This window comes from Taudactylus pleione, unplaced genomic scaffold, assembly GCF_031769625.1.
Source record: "Taudactylus pleione unplaced genomic scaffold, aTauple2 ptg000270l, whole genome shotgun sequence".
Lineage (NCBI taxonomy): Eukaryota > Metazoa > Chordata > Amphibia > Anura > Myobatrachidae > Taudactylus > Taudactylus pleione.
Genome location: NW_028284672.1, coordinates 9,383,602 through 9,408,055, shown reverse-complemented (window position 1 = coordinate 9,408,055; position 24,454 = coordinate 9,383,602). Strand labels below are relative to the sequence as shown.

At 44.2% G+C, this 24,454-nt stretch overlaps 2 protein-coding genes across 2 annotated transcripts in view; one reads left to right on the top strand and one right to left on the bottom strand.

The window, feature by feature from the left end:
• Window positions 1-199: 199 nt before the first annotated feature.
• On the bottom strand, window positions 200-18,000 carry CFAP68 (cilia and flagella associated protein 68). The gene is made up of 4 exons (XM_088481368.1): window positions 17,829-18,000; window positions 4,825-5,029; window positions 2,769-2,835; window positions 200-717 (listed from the first exon to the last, which is right to left on the bottom strand). Exons 2-4 carry the CDS (start codon window positions 5,026-5,028, stop codon window positions 641-643), a joined length of 348 nt encoding a protein of 115 aa, XP_088337494.1. The 5' UTR covers window position 5,029; window positions 17,829-18,000; the 3' UTR covers window positions 200-640.
• Window positions 17,892-24,454, top strand: part of FDXACB1 (ferredoxin-fold anticodon binding domain containing 1) — a 22,191-nt gene continuing 15,628 nt past the window's right edge. The window contains exon 1 of the mRNA XM_088481367.1: window positions 17,892-18,268. Within this exon, the coding sequence (XP_088337493.1) occupies window positions 18,265-18,268 (4 nt within the window). The 5' untranslated portion in view covers window positions 17,892-18,264. The remainder of the gene's footprint in view (window positions 18,269-24,454) is intronic.

The window sequence follows — 24,454 nt, the reverse complement described above, 5'->3', positions numbered from 1 at the left end:
TGTCCTAGAAATGGTGCGGATAGGCAATAATAATAATTAAAACTAATAAGCGTATACCAGGGGTTACTCCAATAAATTCCACCGTCCAGATGCAGCATATACACAAAGAGTTCTACATATATTTCCAATATAACAGCCAGGTAGCAGCACAGTATGAAGCGAAAACTGACTGAGATTAACACATGAATATAATAAACATGGATTTATTACAAATCGCAGATATATATAATATTTGCACATTAATAAATGAAAAACTTTCTGAAAAAAGAGAGAAGGGCAACGGGTGCAAAATTCCAATATGTATCTAGAAAAGAGGGTATATCATTGTACATCCATATAGCAATATTGTATCCACGCTTAAATAAATGTAGATTCCAAGGATAAACAGGAAATGAGCAATCTGTAATTACGTATATCTATACTTTTAAGGAAACCAGACTGAAAAAGTCCTGATAATGTGAAAACTTGTTGTGTGCGTATTGTTCAAGGTCAGTGGACCGCTTCTTATTTGGGAAAATAAGTAATTCAGGTCTAACATAATACATTTATTAAAGGCAAGTAAAGGTGGTTACGCAGATGGCCAAATGCACAGTATTGTGGCTGGTGGCTAATGGCCGCTATAGAGGAACATATAGCAGGATTACTGAAGGCGTCTGCATGGTGGTGTGTTCAGTTCGGGTTGATGTCCTGGGAAAATGTGAGGTTCTTTCTGAAAAACTGAACAAACATGTACATTATTGCAGCAACATAGGATTTTATATTATGAATACCTGGTGGGAAGATTACAAAAAATAAAAACTTTATTTTATTTAATTTGTGGCCACCACCCCTATCCATCTGCATGTGAAAGTATCCACCATCACTATCAGTGCACCACCCCTATCCATCTGCTTGTGAAAGTATCCACCATCACTATCAGTGCACCACCCCTATCCATCTGCTTGTGAAAGTATCCACCATCACTATCAGTGCACCAGCCTTATACCTCCTGTAAGAGGTCTGTATGAAATCAGACAGGCCACTGCGTATGCTCAACTCAGCATAGAACAAAGGTCTGCCTACAAGTCCACAGAACACCCTTGGAAAACACTTCTGACATTACACATCCCAGTGACACCTACTCAGACACATTTGGAGATGCAGCTGAGATGCATAGGACTGTAAATCACCCATAGTTGCTCACAGTTGTGTATGCTCTGCTACTGAGCATGTGCAGTGCTAAACAATCACATGATCCGGCCACAAAACATACTTGCATACAGCTCTAAATCAGTCTATCTCCTGGTCCCCATTAAGAAGGGATAGAACAACCTGTAACCAATCAGAAAGTTCACAGCAGCACAGAGTATTTGAGTTTGGTGTCTAAAGTTTGTGGGAGGTAGTGTACTATATTCTAAATATTGTATATATATTACTAGCGTTCCCGCTAGGTTGTTTTAGTGGGGCGCCATGCCCTGCCCGATTTTTAAACATTAAATGGTGAAACAGTCACCGTCAAGTGAATAGATGCTGTGTGCATGGCATCTTTTCACTCTACAGGGAGAGCTTTGTGGCTGCCCAAGCATCTCCGTTAGTGCTGAGCATGCCCACTCCAGTGACGAAATGAGAATGTGTCTTAATGAAACGCTCCCTTTTCAAGTGGCCATGCCCCCTTTTCACTCCAGTAACCGTTTTCACTCCAGGCGCCCTGCTGCCCTCTGGCCCTGGCGTGAACACTATATTACATGGCAAAAAGTATGTGGACACCCCATCTAATTAGTGTGTTTAGTCATTTCAGACAGGTGCAGGAAATAAAGCACACAGCCATGGAACCACCATAGTAACATATTTGTAGCAGAATGGGTCATACTGAAGAGCTCAGTGACTTTCATCATGGCACGGTTATAGGGTGCCATCTTTCCAATTATTAAACTTGCGAAACCTGTGCCCTGTTAGAGCTGTCCCGAATAACTGTAAAGCTCCGTACACACACGGAGCGATCAGACAACGATAACGATATCATTGTCTGATCGGCCTGTGCCCTCCCTAGTGTGCTATATGATCGACATCGATCATCCAGCACACCACCAACTATAGCGACCCGCGATTAACGATCTCGGTTCCCTATAGTAACCTGCTCAATATCGAGCAGGTTGGCCAGCATGCACGGACGATGGACAATGTCGCTATCGTCCATACGTGCCCGCAAATCGCTGGTCGATGGTAAGTTGGTAGGGAGCAAAAAATGCACGATTTGAACGATAACAATATGAACGATATCGTTATCGGTAAAATCGCTGCGTGTGTACGCAGTTTAAGTGCTGTTATTTGGAAGTGGTAACATCTATGAGCAACAACAGCTCAGCTGGGAAGCGGTAGGCCACACAAGCCAGGTCCATCAGAGTTTGGTATAGATGTAGAAGAACTGGAATGGCCTGCACAGAGCCCTGTCCTCAACCCTTGCAGACACCTGTAGAATAAATCAGAGCGCCTACTGCAAGCCAGGACTTATCTCTCAACATCAGTGTCCGACCTCACTAATGCCTTTGTGGTTGAATAGATGTGAACTCCCCGCAGCTATGTTCCAAAATCTAGGGGAAATGTTCCCAGAGTGGAGGCTGTTATAGTACCAAAGGAGGGGAGGGACCAACTCCCAAACTCCATATTAATGCCCATGATTCTGGAATGAGATGTTCAGCAGGTACTTATGGGTGGCCATATATTTTTCGCCATATAGTATACTTTGAAGAGCACAGTATAAGTAGTATCTATCTGTTTTACCATCTTACCTTGTCTCACAGAGTCATTTTTCCTACAATATCCGTCAGAATAGGTGGTTTCGTAATAGTGAGCATACTGAAATAGAAAAATCAAGCTTCCATCAGTGCTCTGACATATCTTTCTGCTGTCAGATTAATAAAACACACTGGGGTAGATTTACTATGCAATGATTTGTATAAGCCGACGATCATAGGCAGCTGTGACCTATACTTTTAAAATAGCAATAGGAATTAATGCTAAACCAGGCTTGTTTAGCATCTATTTCTATTGCTGTTAAGTGACCTTGGGCCTGATTCATCACGGATCGCAGTTGCAAAGATGCACGGAATCGGTCGATTGTTGCGTCCTGCGTATGCATTGCAGTGAGTGCCCGAAATAGCAAATGCGATTGGAACTGCGTTTACAGAGGCTACGCAGACCCAGAGCAGAGTGATTGACAGGAAGTGCCGGGTGTTCGGACAAACGCAGGCGTACCAGTGCATTTCAACGCCGTTGCAGGGGCGTGCATAAATTATCCACTGCATGGCCATAAGCAGCCATAGAAGTGATAGTGTGCATGGCTGTTAGCAATTTCTGAGTAAGGTCAGGGCTTGTGCAAGTGTGCGTATGGGTCCGATGTTACCGATTGTTTCGCTATGTTGTCCTAGTATATGGATGTGAGTAAGGGGAGATGGGCGTCCTTATGTCTGGCTGCGATCACAATGTGAATGCACACATTTAAATAGCAGCGCTGATATTAGAAACTGCGTATAAGCAGAATTGCGTTCCGTAGTGAATCAGGCCCTTTGACCATTGCGGCATAGTATAAATACCCAACTGAATTACACATAAACAACATAGACTAACTGCCCTGCACTAAGTTCACCAGTCAAAGAAAAGCAGGTTGAAGTCTTGAAGTCTCTCACATAAAACAGTTGAAATATTGTCAGATTAACGAGGAGCACGTTCGCTGTGTGCTCCTCGTTAATCTGACAATATTTCAACTGTTTTATGTGTTTATATGTATACTGCATGTTATAAAAGCGGGTGTTGAAGATGTAATAACCCCGCGAGCTGAGTATAGCAGATTGGTGGTTTGGGATTATATCAATTAACAGTGGATTGAAATAGCAACATTGTTGTCAATATACTCCATTTATACTGATTACAACCACACTGCTATTATGTATATGTAGAGGTTTGGTGACAAAACAACCTTCCAAAGCAGTAAAAGGAGTAGAAACACCTCCAATGTTGATACAATATCATGTAAGAATTCATTAGGGAATTAGGATTTGATACAATCCTTGACAAAAACCAGACCATCTTTATGCTTGCATTAGGTCTGGAAATAAAATTTGATAACCCAGTGAATGAGTTAATTAATGGTATTGATAATATCAATATATGTAGTGACATATTATTGATATACTATATAATATTAAGCTATCATCTACACATTTTTCAGAGGTTCTAATTGAATTATCTCCTTATATTAAACACATTATCTAACATAATAATATAGAGTAATAAAAGAGGACACACAGCGAAGGAAAATAAATTTTATTGCACCTTTCTATTTCTATACACACTGTCTATTTTTCTATTATTTTAAAACCAATATTTCGCTGAATACCATTCCCTTTTGGGATTAGGCACAATTTTTTTTAATGTATATCTAATAAAGTATATGATTTTAATCTAAAAAAAATGTAAAATATGTGCGCCGCACTATAGACAAACCTTTCTTCTCTTTCGTTCTGCATATGTATTAATAAGGTATTTAGTACCATTTGTCTGTTGGTAGCACCCCCTACAAAAATATATATTATTATTTGAATATTGAATATGGGGTTACATCATGCAACTAATGAATGTGTGCGGATATAAATCCCTTCCCATTAGTATTTTCTATGTCTGTGTAAACACCAAGCCAGTGGTAATCTTAGTATTTATTAGCTCATTATTCATAAATCATTCCCTGACCTATAGTCATGTTGTTAGATAAACACTATAGGTAGTCAGATGGACCAGGCCACCAAACTTATCTCCGCTACAATAGCCTTTTCCATTTGCTGTGGATACCTGAGAGGGAAGTGACTTCCTTTCCTCCAGCTTACACAGGTCATAACGTTCCTGATTCCAGTTTCCAATGAGAGTTTTGTTGGAGAAAGCGTTCTCTTTAGTTGTGTACCTCCAGCCATATTGTTTGAACTTTGCGTTAGATGTACAGCCCACAAACACTTCTCCATGTCCATCTGCTTTTACATCTGAATACAAAAATGACATTCTGCAGAAAAAAGTCATGTAAGTAAATAGGAAAATAAACACAAAGCACTGTTACCCCTAATTATTAGTGGGTCATTAATGGCACTATAAGACATATACCTACATACTGTACACACATATGTAATGATTGCAATATTCTACCCAACTGTACTAAATGTTAAGTTACAGTCCATCTATTGTAAATCTGAAATCAATAATCAAGAGAATAAATAAGCCAATGATGTAATCTTCGTTTTTTTACGTTATTAGTTCCTATTTTTTCTGTATTATATTAATGAGCCTCCGCCGCTCCCCTGGATCATTAATATATGGCACGAGCACATGGGAGCGGCACGTGTTTAATAGCCAACTACGCGACTTGGGGCCCGATTCCTAGATGTACACTCTTCCAATATTTGCGCAGTTCAGCAATGATCGGTCAGTCGCCTGCGGATGCGTCACAGTCGCACTGTACATGCGCCACGGTGCCTTTGCAATGCTGCTCGCTGTGGCTGAGGATCACTTCGCAAAGTGATTGACAGTCAGGGACCGTTTGGGAGAGATAACGGGGAGTGGCAGTAAAACACCTATGCATGTCCCGGCCGTTCGGGGCGTGGCGTAGCCTGCGTCTGCGATCCTGTAGGCAGATATAGTGGTTCTGAATCCCAGTTCAGGAGGCCATTTTTCCTGACCATAGGGCCTACTAAGATGGCCGATTATCGAATGATCTGCAACGTCGGCTGCATATTTGTACACACTTCGGGCCTGCGAAGCTGCCGGTCGGGGTCTCCATACATTTCCAGACGGCTACAGCATTAGCATATTTCCGCACAGCAGCTGCTTACGGGATCGCAGCTGCCAATGCATTAGCGTACGTCTCTGAATCAGGCCCTTGGTTGAGCCATCTGTGGAGATGCAATGAATAGAGGAGCAGCATGGTGCCACAGAGAGGAGTCATAATAGCGCAAACAGGAAAAGAGGAATATTATACAGAAACAGAGGGAATAATCTGCAGATGGGGGAATAGTACACGGTTCTACAGGAAATAATACAAAGCAGCACAGGGATAATAGAAGGTAACAAAGGAGAGGAAAAGCAGAGACGGAGCAACCCCTAACAGAGGAGTGCATCAGAACCTAGAGCAGCGATGGCCAAGAGGCAGTGCTAAGGCTGCATGGGGCTTACCAAGCCTCCACTTCACGCCTCCAGCTCCTTTCTGCTTTGAAATCATATTTGTTTGTTATTATTACGTTTAATGCTTTGTTACTGTTTGATAAGTTATTACAGATTGGGGGTATCTTTCTCTGACTAAATATATTGGTTTAACATATTACTGAAATTAAGGATACTGTACGGCCCTTCTGGAGGTTAGGCTGCGTACACACCTATAGATATAGCTGTCCAATCTGTCTGGTGGGAAGGAAAATCTTGTCCGTCTTCCAGTGTTTGGGAGCACATTTCTATTGTTATTTGCTCCCATACATTACCAGATTTTCCTTCATACCAGACAGATTGGACAGCTATATCTATAGGTATGTATGCAGTCTTATTAGAGTGCAGTCCAATGTGATCCCTGTCAGGCTGCCTATCAGACTGTTAAATAAAGTGAAGGAGATAAGAGTGATAGGAGAAATAAGGAAGAGACAAGTATCAGAGGCTAAGGAGAGGTAAGAGGGTCTGTACTTTCCAAAAAATAGTGAAAGGAACGGATATAAATAATGGGTTAGTATGGGGAGCTATAGGATGCTAGAATGTTAGGAAAAGAGTAGTGGCGGATCACTATGGTGCCTTACAAATAAAATCTAATAATTGTATAAAAGTATACACGTAAGAGAAGGAGAGGGTTACTGCACTAGTTCTTAAAATAAATACATCATTTGTACAGAAAACACCATGTAATCCTATTACCCAATATATCCAAATAACAATATCGTATAGATGCTGGGGGTGCCGCCTCCTAACAACTTTAAATACACTCAAAATACAATAAGGTGAAACGGTGTTGTCTTTAGTTTGAGGCGCACAATTCTAATTAAAACGTAACTTTTATTAATTATTGCATTTTAAATAAACAAATGTAACATGAAAAAAGCAGCGAAATATTAAAAGAAACACAATGTTTCTAGACTTAAGACAAACATATATAGTGTTAATACGACAGTACGAAAGTGTTGTTAAAAATTAATTGCTCCGCTGTGTTAAATAATGTATATAATATTATGTATATATATATATATATATATATATATATATAAAATATATACACATATATAAAAATTCTCCAGCTTTGCCAGCACTCCGATGCTATAAAAAAATCACAGCTTGCTCCTGTGCCCGAATGACAATCATACATCCTCCAAAACAAACGGCACTAGGAGACCAACATCATGCAAAAAAATTGCATTGAGACGATCGTCTCAATACAATTTTTTTGCAAGATGGTGGTCTCCTAGTGCCGTTTGTTTTGGAGGATATATATATATATATATATATATATATATATATATATGTAAAGATGTTGAAATTCTGGGGGAGTATAACTTCAATCTTATAAGATATCTCGATATATAATAATAATTAGATCTTATTGCTTAATCCCCATTGTGTCCACACGTTGGTAACATATATAATTTTATTGATGATCAATATAAACTGTCAATATTAACTGAATCAATAGTAGAATAAGAACGCTGTCAATAAGTCACAGTATATTCCATATGAATTAAATCCACCCAAACTGAAGATATGCTATCATCTCTCACAGCGTAGCCATATCACAGTGAGTAGGAAATTAGCGGACCACAAGATCATGATTATTCTACAATGTTATCAATAGTATCAGTCAACTAACGTTTTATTTATACTGGATGAGTCTACATGTGATGAATTAAATCATGCAAAAATAATTGTTGACCGATTCAATAATTAATAATCCTATATGAATATTGAGATTCTTGACGGACACTCATTATCTCCTCCTGATATAATGTGTACTAATTATACACAACATATATGTTTCTCCGTAACCACCTATAAATACAGTAACAAACAGAGTAATGGTAAGAGAATTATTAATGTTAGATGACAGAGGTAAGTTATATTCTCTCACCATGTAAAGATTGTCATTTATTTGTGAAACCAAGTAATTGTGTATCACTGTTTGTACTTCATGGAGGAGTCATTGGATCATTAACTGGACAGATCATATATACCCAAATGTTATATTGCACCGTATTTTAGAAACCAACACATTATTTCCCCAAAATTCCCGTTTTTACCGCCGATCCAAGTATCGCCGTGTCCCGTTTTAGCCTACTTTCAAATTGAATACGGGGATACTAAAGAATTAGCAGAAAAAAAAGGTAAAAGTACTGTAGGGATAGAAGCCCTACAGCTCTGAATCAGGGCTCGCTCCTACTTTTTGGAGCGGCCGCCTGGCCACTCGCATAGCTGTGGGTGACCACCCACAGCTATAGCGAGCGGCCAAAATGATGGTCGCGATGGTCAAGAATATCGCGACCATCTGGTTTGCGACGAGACCCTTGCGGTAGGGTCTCACTGCCGCAACCCGTGCAGCACTAGTGATGTCAGTGGGGCCGGCCCCAGACGGTAGGCGTTCCCATGGGAACGCCTCCATCTGGGCAGCCACGCCCCGACATGCCCACCAAAGGGGGCGTGCTGTCAATCACCATCGACAGCACGCCCCCTGTGGTGCGAGACCCATAACGACGGCTTGGCCGTCGTTATTCGGGTCTCGCGCACGATGGAACCGCCTCAGTCGTGCACATGCGCACTTGGGCAACATCGACCTGCTTGCACGCGAGCGGGTCTTAATCAGGCCCAGAGATCAACTACTACCCCAGCAAACAGGTAGCGGAGACCAATGGGGACAACACCTGGACTTTGGGGAAGAGTTTCAGAATGGCTAAACTACTCCACGATTCCAAAATGGACTGAAACACACAAATCTTTAACTCAAACTCAAAGAGGCCAACCAGCTGTCTGCCACCAAACCAAAGACACTGATGTAGTGATAGAAGTTGCAAATGGAATCGGTATGAGATTCCGGCAGCTAAATAGCCACCGGTTTAAATACAGATGCTGGAAGCCTGCACACTGAAGATCTCGACTGCGGCTAGTAAGTACCCTAACCTAACCCTCCCTTAGTGGTGCCTAACCAGGATGTAGTAAGGGCGCTATCCGGCCCGACGATATCCCAACACTGACATCCCGAAATGGGACTAATGATAGGCATCGAAATCCCGACGCCTATCATTAGCCCCACTACAAAGTCCCGACACCAGGCATACCGAATGAAGGTAAACCGGGTGTCTTAGCGTATAGCCACTGGGGGGTGGAGAGGGTTAGGTTTAGGGACCCTCAGGGGGACTTAGGGATAGGCACCCCCCTTGGGAGGGTTAGGGTAGAGAAAGGGGGGGTTAGGGTAGAGAAAGGGGGGGTTAGGCACCCCCACCCCGGGAGGCTTAGTTTTAGGGTGCGGTTAGGGGGGGGTTAGGTTTAGGCACTAACGGGGGGAGGTTAGGGTTAGGCACTAGGGGGGGAGGTTAGGATTAGGCACACTAAGGGAGGGTTAGGGTAGGGAGAGGAGAGGGTTAGGGTACTTACCTGCTGCAGTCAGGATTTTGATCAGTTGGGCTGCCACTGTTGGTATTACATACCGATTCCGCCTAACCTCCCTCCTCGGTGGTGCCTAACCCCCCCTCGGTGGTGCCTAAATCTATCCGCCCCTTCCCGCACCCTAAACCTAGCCTTCCCAGGGGGGTGCCTATCCCTAACCTCCCCCCAGTGATGCCTAGCCCTAACCCCACCTCCCCGTAGTCTAACCCTCCCCGGGGGGTGCCTAACCCTATTCTCCCCCCAGAGGTGCCTAATACTAACCCCCCCCCATCCCTGGGCTAAAACTAATACTTAGAGGGGTCCGTACGTTCAGGATTCCAGCGCCGGTATCCTGATCTCCTTTGGGATATCAGCGTCGGCATTATGCCGGGCGGCGGGATTCCGGTGTTGGTATATCGGCGGCAAGCAACCCGTCTGCCGGCAATTTGACTACATCCAGTTGCAAATGACTGTGTAATTTATATCATGTCCTGGTCAGATGAACAGAACCACCATTACTCTTGTACTTGGAAGCTTCACTGCCCCAATGAATCAATAGCATTTAGACTACCGGTAAGTTTCAGGGAACTCTTGTTTATTTTATGAATTACTATAATCAATAAAATAGTATACACATAAAGGGTATAGCAGTGGTGAATCTCATAATAGGTGCAGGGTGTGAGGCACACATGGGCCAATGGCTCCAGTGGAACCCACACTGCACACCTTTCACCCATTTCAGTTACTAACCTTCTACCCATCCTGTACAGTTAAACTGTTAATGTCTGCAGAATTATGGTGCCGTTGCCAAATTTATGAAGATAATGGGGTCAAACCTATTAGGTGTGAATTGCGAGTAGCAAGTTTGTTTCTTGAAACTTGCAAACTGTGCAGTGAAGCGCGCTCCCGAGAATTCTCCAATCCAATTAAAAACGCCTATTCGAACTACTCGTAGCGGAGGGGTGCAAATTGACTGCCAAATGAGATGTGCGAGAAATGCATGAAAATGTGGCGAGACCATCCTGGACCCCCCAAAATGGATAATTGCATTAGCAGGACCGTATAGAAGGCTGTTTGTGGGCATTAGGAAGTTACTGTAGGTTTTTAAATGGTGTGAAATGGCTGTTTTGTGTGTTTTTTTTTTAAATGCAAGAAAATTATAAAAAAAACTTTTTTTGTTTAAACTCAAACGAATGAAACGAAAAATGCAAAAAAAAGTAGGAAAAAGGGTGATGTTGGGGTACTTTGAGGGCACCTTGAAATTTTTTTGAAAAAAATTCTAAAAACAATTATTTTTCAATTAAAAAATTATTGTAATTAGATTTGGGGTGCCTAAACTAACGAAAAAGTTGATTTTGGGGTAATTTGAGGACTTTTTTTTTTTTTTAAACCCCAAAAATTACATGTTGTTTTTGGACTAATTAAGCTAATTGGAAACTTCCAAATGCCTAATTTGTCATTACAGGTGGTGTCCAAGGGTTTCAGCATAGTGTCCCGACATTTTAACCTTAAAATAAAGATGTTACTTTCCATCTTTCACCCTCAGGGAGGTGCGAGTTGAAAGTTGCGAATTCAGTCTGACTGATTCAGTGCGAGTTGCTAATTGGATTTTAAAATGAATTCGCTATGTGATTTCGAAGTGAAAATAGCAACTCGCACCTAATAGGATTGACCCCAATGTTGGATTTTGGACCATGAGCAGTACACTCTTGCACAGTCCCTGAGGCTTTATGAAGTACTGCACATGCACCAGCGCTAAAAAATTTTCAGGTGAGGGGGGACCCGTGGACACCTGCACATGGGCCCCCTCCAGTGTTAAAATGTTCCTTTTGTATAGAGCGACAGTGAGAGCCAAAATGATAAGTTTTGTAAGTAAAATAGCATCAAGTCTGTCATTAGGTCGACTATCATTCTGTAGACATGCATTTAGGCCAACAGGGTTCAATGGTTAACACAGTCAAAATGTCAACATTTAACATGTCGACACGTTTTTTTCATGATTTTTAGGTTTGGGTTTAGAGTTAGGGCTAGGCTAAAGTAACAATAAAACATGGGTAGACATTTTAGTGTTGACCATTTCACTGTGTCAACCTTTTAATTCTATGACCTAGATACATGTATACAGAATGATGGTCAACCTAATGACCATGTCGACCTTTTTAGTGTCGACATTCATAGCCAGTTGTCCTTCTGGTGTCGGCCTTTTATAGAACGTCCTGTAGAAGCTAGTTAACAATAACAGATATGAGACGCATTGAGATTACTTTTAAGAGCTGTTCAAGTGATAGTAAAGGGAAAAGAAGTAGCCTAATCTAATCATCCTTTCTTGTTACTATGACATGTGATCATGATTGTTATGGAATCATACCTTGTAGTCATTTGTGTAACCCACCCCCAATTGACGCCAGATTAATGTCCTATCCATTTCCTATGACCCTATATTAATAATAAAGTTTAGATATTGGAGTACTGTTTTGGTTGGGGTTCTCACTCAAGAGGAGTGTTAACCAGGAAATTCAGGACTAGATTGCAACAGAAGTCTACAATATTACATTCAGTACAAAGCATATCAGATTTGCACCCGTGACCGTAAGTAAGAAAAAAGTTGTCTGTATAAGTCACCTACCCTCCAACATGACCCCTTCCTATCAGATACAAAATGCTCTGCTCCTGGGCTTCCCACCTAATTTATGATTGCTGTCACCTGTGTTGAACTACAGATGTGACCACATACTTCCGTCCTCCGTGCGCTACAAGTCGCGCTACATACGTGTGACTCGGTATTGCAGAACGTCTTTGTGTGTCACTTTTTGCCTTCTGATGCGACTTATTCACACAGTGATGCAAATAACCTGTACAAGCAGCTTCTGCTGAGTAAAATGATATGCGGCATGCCTATAGTCTGTGTGTACCTGCATCATACTTGCCAATATGCGGGGAGCTCCCGTTTTCTTGACAAGCCTCCCACTGCCCTGCAAAGTTTATTAAATCCCCTGCATTCTCCACTGGCTTAGCCGGATGTGACAGGGATGGGGCTTGACGTCCAGTATGCCGGCCACGCACCGCAGGGTTATTGGTAGCGTCGGCCGCCTAGCCAAGCAGAGCCTGTACTAGTATGAGTTGTCACTATCAGTGCTGGCAGGGATGACAGTTCTGCTTCAGCGGTGGCGTCCGCAGCAGCTGTTCCTTCTCCTCCCCCCCCGCCCAAACTAGTAAGTAATTAGTAGCAGTGCTCATGGGGGTGTTTGCCAAATGATCAGTGGCATATCTAGGGTAGGGGGAAGCACAGCACGTGCACTGGAGTGGAGGGGGGCTCCAGGACATGTAGTAGACTTTTTTTTTAATGTGCACTTCTAAACTATTACGGTAGTCGCGGGCAGTGGGCTGTGCAGGCGGGCAATCAGACACAGCGGCTACAGTGCAACATACCCTCACACATACTGAGAGGGCGACAGGGACTGAAGAGGATCTATACAATTCCCCCTGCAGCTCTCAAACACACACACACACACTGCCCTACGCTGTGCGCTGTGGCGCTGACCTACATCGCAGGCCCCGCTCAGTTCCAGTTGCTGAACGGAATGGACATTGTTCTTGCATTGGGGTGAGAGGAGTCTTTCTCCAGTGTCTTTCATGGCACCATCAGCATGGGGTCCTCAATCTCTGCCTCCTACTACAGCAATGGGAAGCACACCTCCCCCTGCAGAGGCAATCTTTTGTGACAAGCGGCAAGCAGGAATGTAGGTACTGAAACAGCAACTCCATGGTCTGCTTCTGGAATTAGTAGTGGTGGAGCTTCATCCATCAAGCCTGCCTCCCTCCCCTTCCCACAGTCCACCTTCCCACTAAAGGACCATATTCAATTAGTTTCGCACCCACGATACTTTTTCACAAGCCGCACTATTTGCCGACTTCGCGTTTTAGCCAAGGAAACTTATCGTGTGCGCCCCCGCTATTTAGCCGTATTCAACTCCAAAGGATGTGCGAAAAAGCGACCCAGGGAAACTCTAAACAGGTGAAAAGTATTGGTAGAATTGGGGAAATCAGCCTGACAACCCCCAAAAGATGCACTGACATTGGGGATCAATGTAGATGTCCCCGATTAGCCCTACTGAAGCTATTTGGGGTACTTAAGTGCTGTAAACTGCTCCAACATAGCGGCTTTGCACAAGTGGTGAAGAATAGCATTAAGCCGTTTCTTTTGGTGAAAATAAGTAGTCCTGTCAAATTTGGGGTACTTGAAAATGGGTGCAAGGCAAGCATGGTTAAAAATCGCTAAAGTCAAGTTTTAAGTGCTGCAAAAAATGGACCTTCAGCAAACCTGCAATAAAAAAAACACCTCCCCCATACTATCAGTCCCCCCAAAAGTCTATTTTGCTAGTTTTTGCATTTGTACCCCCACTTTGTACTTTTTCGCCCCCATTTTCTAAGTGCTTTTTTGCCATTTTTTTTACACATTCCTTTGGGGGTCTGTCTAAAGGTGCAGAGTGGTTTCCGCACGTTTGCACACCGGCAAAAAGTTGTAAGAATTCAATACGGCGGAAACTTTCCGCCTGGCGAAATGACGTCACTCGTGATACTTTACCACGGATTCAGACTTTTCACCTGGAATTGAATACGAACCAAAGTCTGCTACCAGTTTTCATGCAGTTACTGTAAGGTCCTTGCTTCTGAGCCGCCTCTGGGCCTGGGAAGTGTGGGCTGAGTGGATGACAACTTGGGTTATTGGGAGATTACACCCGCAGAGCAGTGCAGCAGAGGGGTCCCCAAACAGCTCCGGAAATCTGTATCCTTACATATGCCCTCCTTCCTCACCGCCTCAACATTCTGAGGGCTGGGTGCTTATGGCAATATGTAGGGCCAACTCCTGTAGGGCACTGTAGGAGGCATTGCTGGCAGATGTAATTATTACCCTGCTGGTGCCCATGTCCTACTGTTATACCCCAATATCACTAAGAGACAGCATCCTACAAACCCACCGCATCTTGCCAGGGGTAACCTCACCCAGCAGGAGGCAGTGCTGGTAGCTGTGATTATTTTCCTGCTTGTGCCCATATTACACTATTACAGCTTAATATACTGAGGTCACCTGCCAGCTCCTTCTTGCACCCCCTACCACTGTTAGGGGTTACCTCACCCAGCAGGAGGCATTGCTGGCACTTTAATTATCACCCTGCTGGTGCCCATGTTACACTATTACACCACAATACTACTGAGATCAGCTGCCAGCATTCTACTGCCCCTTCATTACCCTTCTACACTGCCCTTGCTGCTCTTAGTACTACAGTTTGCACCTGCCACTAGAGGACACACCCCTGAGTGGAAATAAATATGCCATAGGTGGGCATAGCACGACAAGAAGGACTGTTTAACGGTCAGTGAGGTCAGATGGATTTGGACACATCTGTAGTTAATTGATGAGAAGGGTGTTCCAGCACAGGTGACTGCAATCATAAATTAAGAAACAAAGCCCAGGAGCAGAGCATTTTGTACATGATGGAAGGGGTCATTTTGGAGGGTCTTAAGTCAGACCTGACCTGTCATTACCATTACACTACTTAATGGTACACCACTTGCTGGCCATACACGGGACGAATGATCACACGATTTGGGCAGTTTCTACAAGTTGAAGATATAGAAAGATAACCAAGCGCTAAGAGGGAGTGTGTACCAACAAACTATAAACTTAAATATATAAAATTAAAATAGACACAGGTGCCTGCCACCTGGGAGTATGCCACCACTCCCAATGAGCACACAGTGCCCAAAAAATGCAGAAAATGGAAGAAGGTGGAATGGCGCTAGTATCACATATAAACCATGATATAAATGAAATTGCATAAAACGTTTATTATAAATGTAATTAATACAGTACTGGATATCAATGAAAGCAATAATATCAACATGTAAAAATTTATTAAATTAATATATAGACACTCTGCACCAGGATATGTGTGTTGCCAATCGATATATATTAGAGCAACTCATGTATCACATAGCTGTAAAGATTGATACAAAAATATCAATAAAGAAAAAATGTGTTTAAATATCTATTCCCAAATAGCTGGCAAGATGTAAAACTCCAAGGAGATAGCGTGGTTGTGATAGACCAAACTATTAAATGGATCCGTATATGGTTGATGGTAAAAATGAATTGCAGTAAGTATATAAAAGTGTTATATACTTACTGCTACTATATGTAGTGAAACGCTTTAAGGATTACAGAAAGGATCAATTACTGTGTGCACTAGCGAAGCTGACTACTCATTCAGATTTCAGCATCTGTTACGCTAAGTCTGTCTACTAGCCGCGGCTCAGCAGAGCGGAGAACACACACGCAGCTGCATCATTCCATTTCATCTCTCTGGAGAGAGCAACTTCACTGCCGGACATCCCACTGCCTCACTGATTGCAGTCCTCACAGCGGAGCTTTGGCTGTGTTCCATGACTGCCGGAGAGGCCAGTCCTCCCGGTACACACGTGTGTAACCACTCCGCACACTCCTTGGAACTCTCCAGCTGCGTACCGGCCTCTCACCAACAGGCTGACACCGCATCCTTCTCTGGAGCAACATACCATCATTGCCTTGGGGTGAGCTTTGACATGTGAGCTATTTAACATAGGACTATCCATATGCTATCCGGATTATTTGCTTTATTAACTGACTTTTATATACTTACTGCAATTAATTTTTACCATCAACCATATACGGATCCATTTAATAGTTTGGTCTATCCCAACCACGCTATCTCCTTGGAGTTTTACATCTTGCCAGCTATTTGGGAATAGATATTTAAACACATTTTTTCTTTATTGATATTTTTGTATCAATGTTTACAGCTATGTGATACATGAGTTGCTACAATATATATCGATTGGCAACACACATATCCTGGTGCAGAGTGTCTATATATTAATTTAATAAATTTTTACATGTTGATATTATTGCTTTCATTGATATCCAGTACTGTATTAATTACATTTATAATAAACGTTTTATGCAATTTCAGTTATATCATGGTTTATATGTGATACTAGCACCATTCCACCTTCTTCCATTTTCTGCAGTTTCTACAAGTTGGACAGACCAATCATTTGAAAATAGTTGTATTTTGAGTCTTCTGCAACCCCGATGCGCGTCCCCGCCGTCGTCTAGTTTGATCGTAGATCAGATGGTTTTGCAGAGAGATCTCAACTGATCGTGTAGGAATTGACCCCCATTGTGTGATGTGATTGATGAAATCGTATGGTCTTATGTGAAATAGTTGCATTTTAAATATAAATTGTCCTGTATCTGAAGGGAAGAATTTTCAAGGGAAATCATACAACTGATATGACCAACTTTTGAATCTCACCGTATATGGCCACCTTTAGGGACAGCACAAATGCTTTTGAGATAAAATTAGTTCCATGGATTTATCAACAATTACTTATATGCCGCCAGCATATTCTGATGCATTTTAACATTGGGAACAAAACAGTAATAAAACAAGTCTGGGCAAAATCAGACAGAGGGGGCAATTCAATTGGTTTTTGGCCGGCTATTTGTTTTGGGCGCCCGACTGAGCAATTAAATTGTTGCTCCGTTTGGGCCTAATAGCCACTGCCGCCGGCATTTCTGTTTGCACTCTCAGGAGGGTGCGAGCAAAATTGTGCGATAAACCCGTGGTTAGGGAGCCCAAACAGCACCCGGTCTAATTGGGCGCGATGAGCACAATAAATAATGGGCTCCCAAAACAATAGAGTTGCAACACAGGACGCCCATTAATTATCGCCACCCACAAAACAATTGAATTGCCCCCAGAGAGAGGGCCCTGCTCGCAAGGGCTTCATTTACAAATCCAGGGAAACATCCACTTGTGAGTGCTATTTTTACATTCAGGTCTAGACGGGCTTTGAAACAGCATATTAATGTGTCAGTAAAAATGTGTCAGCCATTTTATTGTGTTGGAATATTACCAGCCCGAACCCCACATGTGGATGGCATTGATTGCTTTTACACGATTAGATCAGACTTTAAACTCCATAATTACCCAATGCTGGATTGTAAATGTCTTTGTTTTTTAATGTAAAAAATGGTCACATATGATCTCACAAATTATCAATGAGCAGTTTAAAATAATTATTACACCAGGGAAGTGTGTGTTTTAATAGCTAGCTACACATTAGACACCTATAGTCCCTGGGTAATAACCGTACAGTACCTGTTGCTTAACAGAGACTTCCTCCTCCTCCTCCCCACTCCTCCTGTCTGCAGGACTATGCGTGTTGGCGTTGCGTTGCTTAGGAACAGAAGTTGCGATGTGACGTCACTAACGTGCGCCACCCGGTAGTGCTCGGGCACGTCAGCTGTGCACTCACATGGGTTTAGGAGCAGTAGTTCTCCTCTCAGTGCTGTGTATGTGCATGTGATGTACCCGTGCAGGGTGTAGTACTGGTCTGGACTGTACACCCTGTCGCCCTGTAGGGTGTATATGAAATATGAATGCGATGGCATACTGTAATAGAAAGATAATGGTACTATCATACTACCATTAAGCGAGATGAGACCCCTTTAGTTTAGATTCTTCTTTGCAGTAAAGAGCTGTCTGCAGTGACATACATCTACTGTATAAAGTGCCGGAGACATCTCCAGAAGCCATGGGTAAGTTGTTTTGTAATATAACTGCAATATAATCACATTAATAATCAGAGAGGGTAATTGAAGTGTTTCCCAGTATAGTGTAATAGTCTGTAATGGATTCAGTCAGTGTGGGGCCTATCCATTAGCAGATGTTTCTACTTCAGGGTCCATAGGGGGTCCACAGGGTTGACCTTGGGGTATAGGTTGGGAAGCAAATCCGGGCACCACGCAGTTAAAGCTTTTAACTCCCAGGATGCACTTGGGTCCACTCTCCCTATAACCCCGCCCCCCAGCCAGAGGCACCTCAGTTTAAGTTGGTGCCCGGCCGGAGTCGGGTCACCGTTACTGCAGGGGGGCTGCTTAGCAGCCCCTAAGCTTAAAATTTATTTTAAAAGAGTTTTATTTTATTATTTTTTACTACTCTTCAGAGTGGCAGCATCAGACTGTCCAATGGACTTCTGAGCTGCCGCTCCTACACCCCGCCGGCGCTGCAACGCCAGTACAGATCTGGGGATCGCAGCGGGACCCCAGAATCTGTACTAGCCGGGCTCTGGAGGGATCCCTGGGCTGCTGCCGGATCGACGGGGACAGGTAAGTCGCATGGTCACCGCTTGCGGTGACCCGCGTGTACATGCAGCCTTATGCCTCCGGTCTCTGGGGACAGACCGGAGGCGCTAGCGGTGGCGGCGGGCTCCCCCTCCATGGAGGCATACCCCGCGTGTCCACAGCCCACCAGGGATTATAGCGGCAGCGGGAGCCGGCATCCCGGGGGGTTAATTGCTAGCCAGGGGAGGAAGCCTTCCCTGTCTAGCGGCTCCTCCCCTCAGCTCAGCGCGCCTTTCAATACTACAGTCTGGCGTCGCTGAGCTGCTTCCTCCGCGGGCCACGCTTCTTCTGAGGTCTCCAGTGGCCATTTGATCTCTGTGGTGCTGCAGAACTCCTAGGATGTCAGTGAGCCCAGTCCCCCTGCGTACCTGGCCATTTTGGGTGAGTGTACACAGCGCTATAGCCTTCCCAGACACTGAATCTGGGCAGTTGAATGTAGCGACATTGTGCAGTATATTATATGTCATGCAAATGTATGTATATATATTTTTCTGCATTGTATGTGACTTATGCTAGTGCTGACTGTCTGCTTTTTCTCTCACCTGTCAGTGTATATCTATCCCTTTTCTTTATCTGCCCTAATACAGGTGTACCTGGGGTGGTTCTGAGACCTCACATATATATACTTGTTAATATCTGTGAGGTTTGTCACATACTGTTGCGTGCTGAACATTGCCATATTTTAGATGGAACTGTGAGTTGCATACGCTGATAATGGGTCCCTGCAGCTAATCTTAGCGTCAATCAGGACCGGTATGGCGCTGCTTAATATTTCCATCAAGATAGTCAGATATATCTGACCAGGAGATTGCACACGATACTGCACCCATTATTGCTATCCTGCAAGTCATAGCCTGCAGGTAGTAGTGCGGAGGATTTTAACTCAGAAAGGTTTATGTATGCGGCACCATTTGGTGTCGGGCCCCTTGCACGACCCCCTTAAAGGGCGGTTTATTTCTCAGGATCCTCTCCTTTGAGGATCGCCGGGCGGGCCCCATTGTCGTTACTCGCTTGGAGTTACTTCACCATACTGCCCTTTTGAACTCGGGGTATCTCGCAATTTCTTGCAATTTATCCCTGTGCAACAGCCTATCGCTCCCCGCCGGGGTTTTTCACAGTACATGAATTACCTCCGATACCACATCGGTCTGTCATTCCCCTTGCAGGGATTACCACAACGGCCACCCTGGTGGATGTCGTTTTATACGAAATACTAATTGGCGTGATATACGCCCTGTGGTTACTTCCCAGTGGCTCTGCCGTGAACTGGATGGTGTATTCGGCTCTTTCCCTCTCACATGGGGGGAGCCGATTTCAAGTATTATTATCCCTGCTTTGGGGCTGGTAGCCAGGTTCATTCTGGATATAGAGAATGTCGATCCTGCACCTGTATCATACATCTCCCGTTTTCTGCCCAGCGGGTGGATCTCATAGCGGGAGTCTGGCTGTCGCCAGATACGAGGAGTCACAAAGGCCTCCTGTTTCCCATTCCCTGAGAGTCCTCACAAGTAATGGATAGCCCCTTCTGGGATGGATTTGTATGTTAATCGTCGGGTTACAGGCATTAATACGCCTCCCATCCCGGCCTGGACGGATTTTACGGATCCGTAGGTGGTAACTTTGCCTGAAATCAATGTACTCGTTTTCAGGGCCTGTTGCCCGTCCTACCATGGCCATCGCATGGTGATGCTTTTGTGACGTTTTTCCCCTCCAACACGTCTGGGGTTCAAATATCTTTTGCCGCTCACATAAAATATGCAGTGGTCATATGTGGGATTACCTACATTGGATGCCGGTCTTCTAACTTTCAGGGTTTCGGCGGCGTCTGTATTCGCCGAAATACCCTATGGCTGCGTTATGGGAAAGCAGAGGTGCAGACTCCTTCCATGGGGAAGATCTTGTTTGGTCCTGACCTTGACAAGATCGTTGCATCATTGGCAGTATCACTAATGGGGAGATACCGTCTTTAGTTACTCCCACTACATTCGGACTAACTCTGTTAAGTCTTTTTGTCCTCAGGGTCAGCCTAAAGGCCTGTTTTTTCCTAGGCTGTCGGCCTCCATGGGGGCCACCATATCCAGTACCGAGCAGTCCTGGACTTCCGGACGACCCTGTTTCTACACCTGAGGATATACCCTCAGCCTGACGGGACAGGTCTACATCTGGGGAATTCCAGAGTGAGGTACTGATTCTCAACGGCCTCTCATTGCTCAGGCGGCCTCCTCACAGGCATTGTTACACGGGCCCTTCTTCAGACCTGATCAGGGCCTTACAATCCCAGAAAGCTATACAGTCTTTGTGGTAAGCAGAGCTATTTCGGCCAACCTCACTATCTCAGTGACTGACTGGTTGTTCTACTTTCTTTCTGGGGCAGTGACCGACTGGTCCTCATTTGCCTATACTCTGTCTCAAATCCCTGAATCAGATTCCAACGGTGCCTGGACTCAGGTGGAATCGTCCATGCTCCATCATCCGACGTTTGGAACCTGGGGATTTTATGGTATATCTGAGTATTCAGGATACGTACCTACGGGTACATACAGAGCCCTCTCATCAGCATGGGTTCAGGTTTGCTGTGCCACAGCAACACTTGTAAGTTTCGGGCTCTGCCTTTTGGGACTGTCCTCAACTCCACCGGGGTTTACCAGCCTTATGGATTTTCTGACAGTTCACCTGTTCAGTGTATCCGAATGCTCCTTTCTCTGGACGGTCTCCTTCTTTTAGCAGGATCACCAAGGTACTTTACCGCCAGGTCAGGATAACCGTGGCTTCTTCTCGGCACAGATAATTAGTCAACGGAGAAAAAGTCCTCCCTGCATCCCTCACAAGGTTTTCTTCATCTGGGACCACTGCTGGATTCTCAGAATCTGAGAATTTTTCTGGCGTAAGACAAGATCTCCACTCTTCAACTTGGAGTGTGCGGATATCTACGCAGTCGACATATGTCATTACTCTTTGTGATGCGCGGTCTACCAGAGTGTCTACCTTTTGGTAGGGTGGAATGTGCTCAGTTCCATTCCAGGCCTTGCCATAATTGACTCCCCTCCAGATGGATCGAGTTTTTTCCATCGGATCGCTGTTCGAACGATTATACTTTCTCCGGAGGCGAGTTGGTCTCTGTCCGGGTGGCTATGGCCATCTCGTCCAGGGTGTTCTTTGCTACAGACAGTGTCTGGTCCGCATTCGTTTCGGGGCAGCTGGACGTCTGTCGTTTCTGCCCTGCCACTTAACTTGTTGATACTTTAGGCTGTCTTGGACCTTCACTCTGGCCTAACCCATATGTCACGGTAAACCTGAATAGGTTCAGTCCGACAGTGTCACAACAGTGGCTTCCATCTAGGCAACACTGGTAGTTGGGTGGCAATGTCAGGAATGTCATCCATTCTGACATAGTCCAAGGGTCTTCTCCTGGCCAACTCTGCAGTGTTTATTACCGGAGCTCTCCATTGGGAAGCGGGCTTCCTCAGCCGTCACGACGTGTATCCTGGGGACTAGTCTCTTCTCCAAGAGAGGTTTCAACTCCTGGTGAGCAGAGGGGGCCTCCCTGAGGGGATTGATCCTCATGGCCCTCTGACTCGATCACACATTACCGGTGTTACAGTCCAGCTCTAGGAGTACTGAAGCTACCTTCAGTGACTCTTTGTCAGTGAAGTGGTCCTTCCACTTTGTGTACCTGTGTCCTCCGGTCTCCCTTCTTCTTCGAGGTCTTCGGAAGTTTAATTCGAGACGGAGGGGCTTTCCTTCTGGGGGCTCCAGTTCGTCCCAGACATCACTGGTACTAAGATTTTCGGAGTCTCCTCATCGATGCTCCATTCCTACTGCTTCACTATCTGGACCTGTTGTCTCAGGGTCCTTGTTTTTCCCTGGACCTGGATCGTTTGTCTTTGACTGCGCCCCTACTGTGGTTGAGATGTTTAGAGCAGATAGGCCAGACTTTGCTGGGATCTGCCACGGACTGTGGCATACATAATTCTTATGGTATCGTACCTGTCGATACGATCCTCCGGTGTCCAGGATTTCCAGATATTCTGGCATTCCTTCCGGCTGGCTTGGGTTTCACCCTTGGCCTGGCCTTCCTGACAGTGCGGATCTCTACACTGTCGGTATGGTTAAGATATGGAATTGCTCCGCTCTGGTATCCAGTTCATCCTTTGGAGTGTTTTCTGGATTATGCCTCCACTTGTCCTCCCTAGGTACTCCTGGGGAGTTAGTAGTGGTTCTTTGTTCCCTCCGGGGACAGTCAATGGAACTGCTGGTTGTGATAGCCATTACATGGTCTATTGTTTAATTAATATATATATATATATATATATAATCAATCTCTCTCTCTCTCTCTCTCTCTCTCTCTCTCTCTCTCTCTCTCTCTCTCTCTCTCTCTCTCTCTCTTCTCTCTCTTCTCTCTCTCTCTCTCCTTTTTCTCTCCTCTCTCTCTCTCTCTCCTTTTTCTCTCTTCTCTCTCTCTCTCTCCTTTTTCTCTCTTCTCTCTCTCTCTCTCTCCTTTTTCTCTCTTCTCTCTCTCTCTCTCTCCTTTTTCTCTCTTCTCTCTCTCTCTCTCTCCTTTTTCTCTCTTCTCTCTCTCTCTCTCTCCTTTTTCTCTCTTCTCTCTCTCTCTCTCTCCTTTTTCTCTCTTCTCTCTCTCTCTCTCTCCTTTTTCTCTCTTCTCTCTCTCTCTCTCTCCTTTTTCTCTCTTCTCTCTCTCTCTCTCTCCTTTTTCTCTCTTCTCTCTCTCTCTCTCTCCTTTTTCTCTCTTCTCTCTCTCTCTCTCTCCTTTTTCTCTCTTCTCTCTCTCTCTCTCTCCTTTTTCTCTCTTCTCTCTCTCTCTCTCTCCTTTTTCTCTCTTCTCTCTCTCTCTCTCTCCTTTTTCTCTCTTCTCTCTCTCTCTCTCTCCTTTTTCTCTCTTCTCTCTCTCTCTCTCTCCTTTTTCTCTCTTCTCTCTCTCTCTCTCTCCTTTTTCTCTCTTCTCTCTCTCTCTCTCTCCTTTTTCTCTCTTCTCTCTCTCTCTCTCTCCTTTTTCTCTCTTCTCTCTCTCTCTCTCTCCTTTTTCTCTCTTCTCTCTCTCTCTCTCTCCTTTTTCTCTCTTCTCTCTCTCTCTCTCTCCTTTTTCTCTCTTCTCTCTCTCTCTCTCTCCTTTTTCTCTCTTCTCTCTCTCTCTCTCTCTCCTTTTTCTCTCTTCTCTCTCTCTCTCTCTCTCCTTTTTTTCTCTCTCTCTCTCTCCTTTTTTTCTCTCTCTCTCTCTCTCCTTTTTTTCTCTCTCTCTCTCTCTCCTTTTTTTCTCTCTCTCTCTCTCTCCTTTTTTTCTCTCTCTCTCTCTCTCCTTTTTTTCTCTCTCTCTCTCTCTCCTTTTTTTCTCTCTCTCTCTCTCTCCTTTTTTTCTCTCTCTCTCTCTCTCCTTTTTTTCTCTCTCTCTCTCTCCTTTTTCTCTCTCTCTCTCTCCTTTTTCTCTCTCTCTCTCTCTCCTTTTTCTCTCTCTCTCTCTCTCTCTCCTTTTTCTCTCTCTCTCTCTCCTTTTTCTCTCTCTCTCTCTCTCCTTTTTCTCTCTCTCTCTCTCTCTCCTTTTTCTCTCTCTCTCTCTCTCTCCTTTTTCTCTCTCTCTCTCTCTCT